Source organism: Montipora foliosa, chromosome 6, assembly GCF_036669935.1.
Source record: "Montipora foliosa isolate CH-2021 chromosome 6, ASM3666993v2, whole genome shotgun sequence".
NCBI lineage: Eukaryota > Metazoa > Cnidaria > Anthozoa > Scleractinia > Acroporidae > Montipora > Montipora foliosa.
In genome coordinates, this window is record NC_090874.1 from 51,369,574 (window position 1) to 51,382,073 (window position 12,500).

The following is a 12,500-nucleotide window of genomic DNA, read 5'->3' on the forward strand; positions in this document are numbered from 1 at the left end:
CGTTAAACACTGCTAAGGAATAGCTAGGGAAGATTAAGGATGCTAGAGGAAGGCTAACGACGCTTAAAATACCGCTAAGGATGACTAATGACGTTAAACAGAAGTACAGCTAGGGATGACTAAGGATGCTTAAGTATTTCTACTGAAGAGGACTTACGTTGCTAAAGGATGACTAAAGACGCTTAAGTCATAAGGCTACGGATGAGTAAGGACGCTAAAGTGCCGCTAAGGATGAGTACGGCTAGGTATGGAGGGGGGAGGGTACGGGTACACGTGAGCTTATGAAGTGCCTTTGTCAGTGCTGCATGCTGGACTAACTCCCGTCTGATCTTAACTACAATCGGCGTCAAAAGTGTGTGTACAGTTTTATGCGTAAAATAACAGGGCTATTTGTATGTTGATATAAATTTTCCCAAAAGACCCCCCCTCCCCCATTCAATGTTGTCTGTTTTCAGTCGAAGATCACAGGAATTACGACACAACATTGTTTTGGGAAGTGGCAGAATAGGGTAGCCTAGCATGGACTTAAGAATGACGGAATAGGTAGTTGAAAAGGTCAGTATGTCAAAAATTTTGTCGCCAATTGTAGCTTAATTATTGCCCAAAGCCAATATCACGGATTAATTAACTTGTAACCTTCAGATACAGAAAACAAGACAAGTGGGTAATCCAAGTACACCACACACAAATTCAACCAGCAGTAAAAACTGTGCCTTTGGTCTCGAGTATGGCCCGAGGCCGCAGCCGCAGGTCGAGGGCCATTCTCGATACCAAGGGCACAGTTTTTCCCAATACGGACCGACCTAGGCCAGCAAATAAGGTATTTATTTTTGTCTACGGGATTGCTGTGAATGGGCCTAAACTGTCCGTTACGTTACGGAAAAAAGGAGTGCACGGCTTGAACTAAAGTTGAGTAATGAGATTCAAATCAAAGCAACACACAACTCTGTCTAAAAATATGTACATTTTACGTTGTTTTCGACACTTTTACGCTGTTACAAAAAGCTTGAAAAGTTGCTAAAGTTGGAAATTTTGGGGGCGGTCCGTACTCGAGGTCCGGATGAAAAAATCCAGACCGCTGGAGCGCGCGATTAGCCAATCAGATTCATGGATTTAGGATTCCGGAACGCTGAGAAGCTGACCAAAAAAAAATTATTATCCCCATCATGTAAAAAAATGAGAGTCTTAATCAGTACAGGAAGGATGCCTTTCACCACGGGAGGGGGTGGTGGACATATCTATATAAAGCTTCACAAAAGCGTTGTGAATCGTAGTTAATGGAGCGATATTTCGTAAACATTACGCAACGCAAACGAGACATGAATGGATTCCTGTATTCTAACAATTCGAACTGAGTTCCTTTATCCTTGTCTTTAATACTGTCTGCTTACAGTTATATCCTTCATCTGTATTGGCGAACAGCAACAATTATCCCCATTCATGTCGCGTTGAGCGCTACAGAAGTTGTTTGTATTAGATGTTACGTTAGTCACCATTGGTTTAGTCCTAGACATTAGTCTCAGTATAAAAGGTCTAGTAAAGTCTAAAGTATCACTCTGTGAGCTCTATAGTTTACTGTGAGGAGTACCTTTACTGTTTACGAATTATATTCCCACCCTCCCTCCCTTCGGAGGTGTTTAATAAATTCGGGTTCACCTCTCGGTACAAGCTTCGGTTAAGTCTCGCAGCGCCTTCCCCAAGCTTCGGTGTTTTTCATGCTATGCCATTTTACGCTCTCTATCTGCCTTTATTCTTGCCCGATCCAACACGTGCCGGCGGAGTCGGCTCGTAGTGCTGGGCGGATAAGGAGGCTTGAGCTATTGTTACCGCCTACACTCTTTCCATTATAGCACGATGCTGGCCGGAGGTTTGGCTCGTAGTACCGTGGAGAGATAGGCTTGAATATCATTATTTGGCTTTTACCGGCCTACAACTTGTCCGATCCGGCGCGGTTCGCCTCGTGCGTCGGGGAGATAAGTTCAGGCTTTCAGTCACGCTACGGAAGTCGTCTGTCACGCCGATCGTGGAGCGGTCCCGCCCCCCTCTTTTACGCCAACATTGTCTCTTGCGTTTTGTTATTGTAGTGTGTGTTTAATGTAAATACCGGCGGGAAATGCGACATTAAATCACAAACTATCAGAAATGAAAAATTCACGGAATACACCTCTCTATGATAAATGTAAGCTTAGGGCCCCCGGGTTAGGGCCATTCCAGTTAAAATCCACATCCCCCCTGTTGACGAGAGTGTGCGAATTTCACCCCTTAAGAAGTAGGAGATCAAAGTGCCGACACATTCCCCCCTTCAGAAAAAGTTGATATTTCATTTCCACTCTCAGAAGAATGGCGATTTTTTCCAATACCCTTCAGAAATATTTGAAAGATGAAAGAGTGCCAAAACATGGACCCCCTTAGAAATGCTCTTCAGACCCCCCTCGTCAACAGGGGGGTGTGGATTTTAAATGGAATGGCCCTTATTTTAAGAACAAAACATGTGATCCTCTTTGTACACCTTTCCCTCCCAACATCTTACTGCAGACAGGGTTTAACCAAATAAAGCGGCCAAAGTAATTCATCAAGCCTCCTGGCAAATATTTTACTCAATCAAATTGCTGGTACCAATTTCTATTTAAAACTTAATTTTATTTACAACTAACCACTATTCAAATTCAGTTAACAGAGCCTTATTGTCATACTATCCTACATTCCAAAGTTTAATAATGAAGTATGTCCACATAATTATTAAATCATCACACTCACAATTTGTACCTCATATATATAGGAAGAGAGGAATGACATGCACATGAAAGCTTGGTAATTAAAGTTGTTTATTTAGATTGTCACTTATGGAGCCAACTTAAGAACAGTTTAACACTTTCAGAGAGGGGGGACAGGTTTGCTGGTACAAAGGGAGGGGAGCATGCTAAAATGTTATCTGACTCCATACCTCTGCTCTTCCACATGTCTGTAATCCAGCCTTTTATTACAGACTGCTACACACTGCTGTTACTAATCCCACTGTGTGATGTCAGCAACTAGCAGTGCCATATACAGTATAAGACTACCCCACTTTATTCCTGTACAAAAATCCAAGACCCCCTTTTTTGCACCACCTCTCCTCCCATGAAATTTCAAGTTCTGAACCAAAAATATTACAGGAGTGATCAACTTAAGTGGTGTACAAAGCCACATCACAGATAAGTTTAATGTAAAACTATTGAAAATTGTGTTGATTCAGCTCTATCATACAGCAGCATTATCAGATGCATGAACTCAATATGAGCTTGAATTTCTAAAATATCTAAAATCCTCCACAACTTTCCTGGTTTTCATTTCACTAATTTTCTTATACCAGCTAAATTCAGACTTAAATTTGATGATTCACTGAGCTGTCATCAAAAGCAGCATCTAAAATGAATAGGACTATAGTTTATTTGAAAAGACTCTAGTTCGGCTCTTTCTAAAACAAACACAAAATGCCTAGGTTTCAGTATGTATTCCTGTTTTCGTTGAGTCCTAAGAGAACTTCTAAATTTTGTCCAACTCCGGGAAATTCTACTGTCCTGTCCAGGAGTTAAAATAGATATGAATGTTTGCTGAGGACATGTTTATATCCATTGTAGTGCTGGAGGTGGCTGATGTCTGAATCCATGTCCTTTGCTGGTCAATTTTATACTAAAAAAATGAACGTCTTTCCATCTGAAATCTCATCTTGCACCATATCACTTGAGGTGGACTTCTCAGCTTGCGCTGATAACAAAGAGCACAGAAATGACGACAATGTTCCACCTAACACCACATAAAAGGCCCATCCTAGAGAACAATCATTGATCAAAAATGCACCAGGTTTCTGTAGTGGTCGTATTGTGCAAAGATCATCAACATCATCATTGCCCCAACCAGCTGGATATAAAACAAGACCAATGACAAGGAACAGGGCTGTACAGAAAAAAAATCAAAAGTATATCTTAGAATGAACTTTCATTAAGCGTCTAAGAAGTTCATCTTTTATGTCCAGGATTGCAAGAAAGGAACTGTATGAATATTTACATATTAAATTATTGTCACACTGTCCTTTGAACTTAAAATGCCAACAAGATATTAGACAACAATAGGATTACTGTTAATGTTAGCAATGGGACTATAGTTAAGTGGACGAAATTTATGTGACATTAAGCACACATAAATTAATTTATTATGTATTTCTGGACAGATTTTCCAGCAAAAAAAGTTGTATTTACACACAATTATTTTTTTCTTTGAAGGCATTTCATTCGTGATGATCATACAGGTACATGTAGCTCTTATTAATGGTATCTCATCAGCACAACAAACAGCAATTTTGCTGAAAATTCCTTTACAGGTCTTGCAGGGATAGAGACTCTCATTTGACTACAGGAAGAAACAAATCAAGATCATTCAACCAATCTGCACAGGTTGCCTGAAATTTATAACCTTTGTATAACAAAGTTGTCCAAATACCCAAAACGTACGCTTCAATGCTGCATGCTATGCACTTTGCAACAAGGATTGCATAGCACAGGAAACGTGAAATGAGTGGTAATTTACATTATTTTTTATATACTGAGATTTTCGCATCATATGCTGTGTGAAAAAGCGTTTCAGATTTTCCTTGGACCAATCAGAGTGGCGAAACGAGTTTCTCACACGTGAAAAAATCGTTTCATCCAATCACAAACCACGGTTTAAGTGAATTGTGTTTTCGCGGGTTTTTTCGCGGTCATTACAGTACCTTTATTGGCTTACCAATTTGGGATTTGCTTATTTCGTTATTTTCAAACGAGCAGTTCCATATTTAATTAGGAATTGAAATGTTTGCTATCCTTTGCACCAGTTATGATTTTTGATTGGTGATATTTTCACGTCGATTTTAGTAAAAACTTAATTTTTCGAAGAGAATTTAATACAGGAGTTTTGTAATTATTTTAGAGAACCAATTAAAGCTGGATAAATAAAAAAATCTCAGTATGTATAAAATAAACAAATTACAGCATGGAAAGCGCTTTGTACGGGATTTTGTACGTTCAATTTCAGATACTCCACCAACTTGTGCGAAAATCCTGTATGCGTGCGCTGTCCATGAAGTTATCTCTATTCAGTACCGCTCAAAAGTAAGTTACCAGTCTCGTCTCGTTTCTCGCACGAGGGTGGTAACTTACTTTTGAGTAGTTTTCATGCAAACAAACAAACTTCACGAAACAATATTGTGTGGTTCCAGAAAATATCCATACCCCCACCACAGAAGGTCATTGGAAATTCCGAACATGAAAGCAACATACGATCGATCTGGAGCACAAAAACATACTTACGTATGCTCTTTTGAAACAAAAGTCAGTCCTCCTGGCCATTGAGATTAGCTTCAATCTACAATCTCCCGAAGCTCAGAACAAGGTGTTTTTCACTTTGCAACGGATTCAAAACATTTAAATTGGCAGTCTCAACTTTAAGCTTATAATCTTACATAAAAACAAGACAAACATAATTTGCAAAGTTTATGGTGAAGAAGTTAAAAGTTTAGCTGGATAATAAGCTTAACAAAGCGTTATATTTTTATTAAAGGTAACCTTATTTAATGTTAATACACTGTTGAAATAAAATTCTGCCGTATTAGGTATTCACTTTCTTTTTTATAAGTACAAAAATTCTGGACATTCCTGAGGTTGATGACCCCCTGGAACAGAAAATCCTGGGGGAGGGCAAATCAAAACGTCTTCCATGGTGCGGGTAATTGGATATTTTCTGGAACCACACATTCACACAGAACACAAAAAAAACACTCTAAGATGATGTTAGGTATAGACTTCATGTACACTTACTTTCATTAATGATTACATTGTCAATTCTCCCACATTGCAGGATATGTCAATTGTTACAAAATTTTGCAACTAGAGCCAATTCACCCACAGGTGCCCCAGGCTCTGTGTGCGCATGGCCGACAAAAATAATTATACGGATTTGTATAGGAATCCTGGTAAAGGGCTTAAGAAGATAATTATAAGAAGAAATCCTCAATTAAAAAGTCTAACATTATTGGGAACAAAGTTCATTTGCATATTAATATTATAATTAATGTTAATTCCTTGAAGGCTTGATAAATACAGTAACAATTGTGAACAGCCTACTATGTACAAAGTCCTATTACATGTAACTAATAAAGAGGCATGAATGTGCAAAATTAACACCACTTTAACTCTGATATTTTAGTTCTTCTCCTCAGTTTGTTCATTATGGCTCTCATTCTCGCATCTTTCAATGCTTCCCAGCTTTGTGAATGTGGTTGGATGACTGAGACAATGCAGGCATGTCGGGAGCCAAATGGAGAATAAAGAAATTTGCAGTTGACAAACTACGGTCTACCACCTCGGTAAGGCTCAGTTTGTTATCAACAGTTGGAGCCATGGCCACTTTGGTGATAAAGTGCCTCTTTCAAAACAGGGCTGTCAAAAAGGGCCAGTACCCGGCCAGTTACTTTCGTCTCAACTAGCTGTTTTTAAAATTTAAAACATCGAGAAGTTCAAGAAAAAAGTACATGTAATAAATCCTCTTCAGTTTGTAGCAATACGTGCATGCATGTATTGTACTTTAGGAACAATTTTCAGAGGATTAAGATCGATTGTGAAAAAAGAATGGCAATAAACACGAAAAATGGTACATGCTGACTTAATTTTCACTGTTTTCTTAGGTCCAAAAACTACCTGAAAAATGCTGAAAATAATTATCATTTCCAAGTACCTACATATGTAAATATTTTCAAAATTTAACAGGGGAACAAAATTGCCCCTGGTCCCCCATAGCAAGCTTGCACCTTCCATGCCCGCATATGAGTTGCCATTTACTTTCTAAATTGGGACACCTACTTCAAAACGTTTTGTCAGCCCTGCCAATTGAGTGAACAAACTACCACCTAAGGTCGCTCGCAGGACTGCTATTGCGCCGATGGTGAGTTGAAATGGAAGTTATCTTTGTCAATTGATTCTCATGTGGAATTGCGACCAAGGAACATTTTATCTAGGAATATTTGACTCAAATAGGTGGGCTCCTGAGAATTTAGTTTCTAGCTTTGGGATTATATTATAACGTTGCATCAAGTTCAACAACTGAGAAATTGAAAAATGGCTCAAATCACGTTGGACAACGGCAATAAGGTTAGGCTTTTTAATTGAGAAAATTTTCTTATAATTATCTTCTTAAGCCTTTCACCAGGATCCTCATACAAATCCTTAATATATTTTTGTCAGGCATACTCACACAGAGCTTGGGGCACCTGTGATTCACCCAAACATTATTAATGTACATGCACAGAGTACCATCTATCAAATTTTGATAGATGGAACTCTGGAGAAAGAAGCTTTATGAATATCGGGAAAAGAAGGGAAGGGTTAAATGTCAGGTTTCATATACTGCTATCACCCTGCCTTGATGCAGCATCAATAATTTGTACCAAATGCAAGTATTTTAAACAAACCAAGAAACCTTCAAGATTTGATTTCAAAATTTCTTTGCTTCAGTGGGACTGTATATAAAACAAGCCAAAACTAACATCAGTTTAATATTTTAAGAGCAAAGCTCTATGTTGTCCTCCTTGACCTCAGACCTAAAACAAAACCATGCAATGTTGGATGGTCTAACTGTTACCCTTATGGTTCATTTCAGAGCAAGTAATTTATAGGTTATTACTGTACCTGCTACAGACTGGATTAAGCCCCCAACTGAGAAAATAGACTTCTTTCCAATACTTTGAACACAAAATCCAACGATTGACATTAATACTGCGACTCCAAGAAGAACTGTTCCAAAACACAGGAAAAAGAGGCAAGCTCTCCAAGCTGCTGATGGAATATCCATGAAGTCTTGGACATATGTATAACAGTTCAGCTCAGGTTCACCTCCAATGGATCGTTGAATTTTTCTACAACGGTTGTAGATCCCAATTGAAGGCTGGTAAAATGTGTTTACCGTGGTGCCTTCAGATGAATTTGTAAATGGTCTGGGGCTTCCATACAGCCATTTGGGGGTCATAATTCCAGTGACCACAGCAAGCGTAGCAACCACGGAGAGAACCATCCATAATATATTTCTTGTTGTGACTATAATATAGCAGTCAGTCATCTTCATAGATTTTCGGTGGTCACCCTCAGAGGAGGCTATGACCTGAAATTAAGAGTTTGAACACAGGAATTTCTTGTTAAAACAAACATCTCTATCAGTTAAAAGAGAACAATAAAAGAGAGAGGTATCCTTTCAAATTTGGTTGACTTTAACATCATATGGTTGAACTAACACATGGAATTGACAATTATAGAGAACTTCACAGTTCAAATTAATTGATTACACTGAAGTATAGCAGTACAGATTTTCATTTTCACAGATGTTCCATGTCTTGGCCAGACTTGGCTAGGAGCCAGGTTAGGCTTCTTAAGTGACAGGCAAAGTCTTCCTGAGGTTTAGTGTTACATACATTAATGAATAAAAATGCAAGATCACTATCTATTTATCTGTGACAAATCAACAAGTAATTTAGACTTTAAAAAGATATGGTATGCCTTGCTATATTTTCGTCTCAAATTTAATAATTTAATGCATACCCCTTTGCCACATAAAGTAGAAACAATTTTTGTCACTTTGGCCACCCAAGGTTTTAAAAGATGAGTAGACATAAAAACATTATCAAATGTTGTTGGCAGACAGAGCATTAATTCATCTTACCATTATAGTGACATACTATGATTGGCCAAATTAATCAGCTGACATCTTTGCTTTCCCATTTGATTTAATCACAGAAACAATAACATTTTATAGAGTAAGACCACATTTCTTTGGTCTATAACATATGTTAATAAAGCTCTTAATTTTTTGTGAGGTGGAAAACACATTGGGCTGGTTGCATATACTTCCAGTACCCAACCCTCCAATTCTTGCACATACGAGTCAGTGATCTTTGTCAAGGCCATTTGGGCAAGTGAACAATACTGACCTAACAAACTACTGTACATTAACTATAATCCACTTAATGGAGAACTTATTTTCGCTTTTCTTTCAAGGGTCTAAAACGTTCTTGCTTGTAATAACTTGGATTACCCTCAAATTTCATTTGTATAGTAACACTGCATATATTGGCTATTTATATTTTAGTCTTTTCCATATCATTAGTATGTCATTTGTGCATGCAATTTACAGGTAATTACCAATCCCATTTCAACCTCTCAACCCCACTTCATCCGGAAAAAAAAACGAAAACATGCGTGCTCGGGTTAGTATAAAATTTTCAACACAACACTGCCTGGCTGAAAAACTTGTGTTCCACATGGTGTGTAGGTTGATTGGGGAACAGCTGTCGTGAAGCCACACAACTTACCTATTGTAGCTTCAGAAAAAAATAACTGGGACAATAAAAGTCTTGGTTGTTTACTTTGGACTGACAAAAGCTTCCACTGAACACAGATTGAAGACTTCACAGAAGCAAGACACAAGTTTGTAGCCGTGTGCTATAAAAATCATGAAAGGAAACATTAAAATGATTAAATATTCATCTGGACCATGATAATTATCATATTTTAAGAGTACTTTATCTGTTTAACAAGTTTGAAGAGAAGAGTTTAAGGAAAATGTAAAAACTGAGGAGGGGCAAAATGTTTCTAAAGAAATGATTTTATTAATAAAAGGTTTACAAATCAACACAGAAGTAATGATCTTTATACGATGGGACAAAAACTGTGATCATTTCTTAGATCTGAAAATTAATTGCCTTGAAGTCCTAGGCCGAAAGTTTACAGAACATATTTCATTGCGGTGGTTGACGAAAAAGTTCTTGCCCTTTTTACTTTTTAAACGTAAGGTTCGCGTACGAGGTCTCAAACCACCGGACAAAGACTGTTTTGTCTGTGCAGGGAATTTTTATTTGTAAACACAGACACATTAGCAATACAGACTCTCAAGTTCTCGAACGGAGGGAAAACACGCCACGGGCACAGGCCATGAAACAATATTCGTCCCTGTTACTTTCCTTTTAAAATAAAAAGTTATATAATTCTTGGCTTCAAGAGTACAAAATTACTTATGATACTTACTTGGTTTTCTATGCTCAGTCAATTTTTTCTTTACGAAAAAGACCTGCCAATAATTTACAGTACAGGAAAGCCCTTTCCGGTATAAACACATTAAACAAAAACATAGCAGAGCGTAATTAAAATCACCTGGTTACGACAGAGAAAAAAGTCACGATATTGCGATACATGAAAGTCAGTCTCGAACTTCCCAATCTTCTTAAATACCTTTTGGAAACACCGGCAATTTTACGTTCGAAATATAAATGGTGCAGTTGTTCCGAAGTTGACGACAATCTCAATATCTTGAACAAACAAATTAAAAATATCTTGAGGTGTGAACCTGACGAGTGAGTGGCCATGGGTCGCGCCGAAATTGCTTCATTCCCACAGAAGTGAAAAAAAACTGCAAAGCAGAGAAAATGCGATAACGTACGCTCTCTCCACACGGTTCGAGATGCCCTGATCAAAACAACATGCGGCACAAAAACTTGAACCTTATTTATCAAATATAAATAAGAGTGCGGGGATGCAGTTCGCACATGTCTAATTAAAAACCAATCGTCAATCGAAATAAAATGAGGAAACAAGGCCAGATTTCGCCAACTTCTTTTCTACAATAACGACGGCCAGCAGATTCTTGAAAGACGCGACCAAAAAGCCTCTTCACCGGACATGTGGGAAGCAAAACGTGATGCGCGATTTCTTGTTTGATTGTTTGAAAACAAAAGAACTGCAACATCAATAGAGGCGACTTTGCGGCGAGGTTCAACACGACAGGTTCGTTTTGTCGTCGACTGCTATCGACATTGTCCAGCAGTAAAATTTCTGGTCAAAACACAACAAGTGGATGTGCTTAAAAAGCTGTGATTGAAATTTATAATTTTTACTTGTCACCAAAACTCGCGCGCCTAATTACCGCCTTTTATACTCAGCGTGTTTTCGCTGGTAACAAAAGTAAATCATAGCACGCTTCAAAAGCTCGTCGCACATGGACACCTTTCCGATAAGAAATACATTTCGCGCTTGTCCTCGCAAAAAAATTCAATTGGAAGCAGTCTGCCGGACTGCAGGATGATACAAATGACTGCGATATAGCATTAACAAAGCAGAAGATCGAGTGTGCTTTTGAATGAAGCTCGTTGGTTTCCGTAACTAGACTTCCATGCTTTTAACATCATCGTGAATCTCTTGATATCTTGATATCAAATTGGGGAGGAAAAACTCTACATTGGTTCAGTTGCTCAACAGAGTCACTATTTGAAGATCAATCAGTCAGCAGTTTAACAATCGCCTTACCTCTGTCGAATCCGGCGCAAAATTTCCACCGTCGACGATTTACTTGCTTGAAAATCGGCCCGTACAGTCTGGTTTATAGCACGATAAACTGAACGATGGTTATCTTAATATCAAATGAAATACTTCAGTACGTGGAGGAATCGAAGAAAGTTGAGTAACGAAACACAACGCAGCACGCCGATCTTTCGGTAGCAAGATAATCCGGAAACACCGCGGTTGATCTCGCATTACGACACCTGAGCTTGAACAGATAGGCGTCACACTCTTTCATTTGACTTGTCCATCAACAAAGTCCCGCCCATCTTTCCCGCGGGATTACTTGTATTCCCGGTAAAAATCAACAAAGTTGATTCTCTTATTGTTCCTCTGCCCTAAAGAACGACTACAAAGACCCTATGTTGGAAAACCTCCGTCTTTGAGAAGCATGCGACAGTTTGCTTTCCGCGCTGAAATAATTCGAAGTGAATTGACCTTTCGGCTTTCGCTAGTTGTTCTGTGAGCAGGTTGCAAAAGAAAGCTAACAAAACCAAAAGAAACAACGATCCAAGAACCTCTCGACTCACAAAATAATTTATAACCAATAATGTGCCACAAACTTGCTGGCTATATTTCTGACGGAAAAATAAATTCTGCTTAGCGTATTAAAACTCTACATGACGTTTACAAGAATTCCTGAAATTCCTCCTCTCGATAGTCCAAATATCATTCATCGAGACATGTCAGAAGTACATTCCCTCGGACAAAAGTTGATTGAAAGGGTTAATCTCAGAGCAGTTCACTTTTTTCGCCAAACCCGGCAAAATCAAAATTAAAGTCATTTATTTATCTATACCGTCTCGGCTTCAAAGGTTTCAGAAAGGAATAGCTTTGCACTGACTCGGGGATGGCCTTCAACTATTCTGTTGGTATATATATAGTCTTCCTAGACTTTTCTAGAAACCGCCGCTTTCTTTCTGCAGCTGCTAATCGCCGCGGTTTCCGGAAAGATTTATGTTGCAAGGGTCTTGTGTAGACTTCTTTTGGACGTATGCCGAGACACTCACCAACAAAACTATAGACAGTATCCATGTGCTCTTTGGACAGACATACTTGTCTCTTATCGCCACAACCCACCTTTATGATGACATTGGATAAGACCTT

General features: G+C 38.6%; 1 protein-coding gene across 3 annotated transcripts in view; it reads right to left on the bottom strand.

Annotated features, from left to right (window-relative positions):
- Window positions 1–2,619: 2,619 nt before the first annotated feature.
- The window catches only part of LOC138007674 (LHFPL tetraspan subfamily member 2a protein-like), an 11,045-nt gene continuing 1,164 nt past the window's right edge, over window positions 2,620–12,500 (bottom strand). The window contains exons 1-4 of one of the 3 annotated variants that reach the window (XM_068854715.1): window positions 11,361–11,621; window positions 9,374–9,503; window positions 7,701–8,169; window positions 2,620–3,936 (exon numbers count right to left, since the gene is read on the bottom strand). In XM_068854715.1, coding sequence (XP_068710816.1) covers window positions 3,668–3,936; window positions 7,701–8,133 — 702 coding nt within the window. In that variant the 5' untranslated portion in view covers window positions 8,134–8,169; window positions 9,374–9,503; window positions 11,361–11,621 and the 3' untranslated portion in view covers window positions 2,620–3,667. Of the gene's footprint in view, window positions 3,937–7,700; window positions 8,170–8,299; window positions 8,439–9,373; window positions 9,504–11,360; window positions 11,622–12,500 lie in introns of those variants that run through there. The other 2 variants (XM_068854716.1, XM_068854714.1) reach the window with 2 other exon arrangements.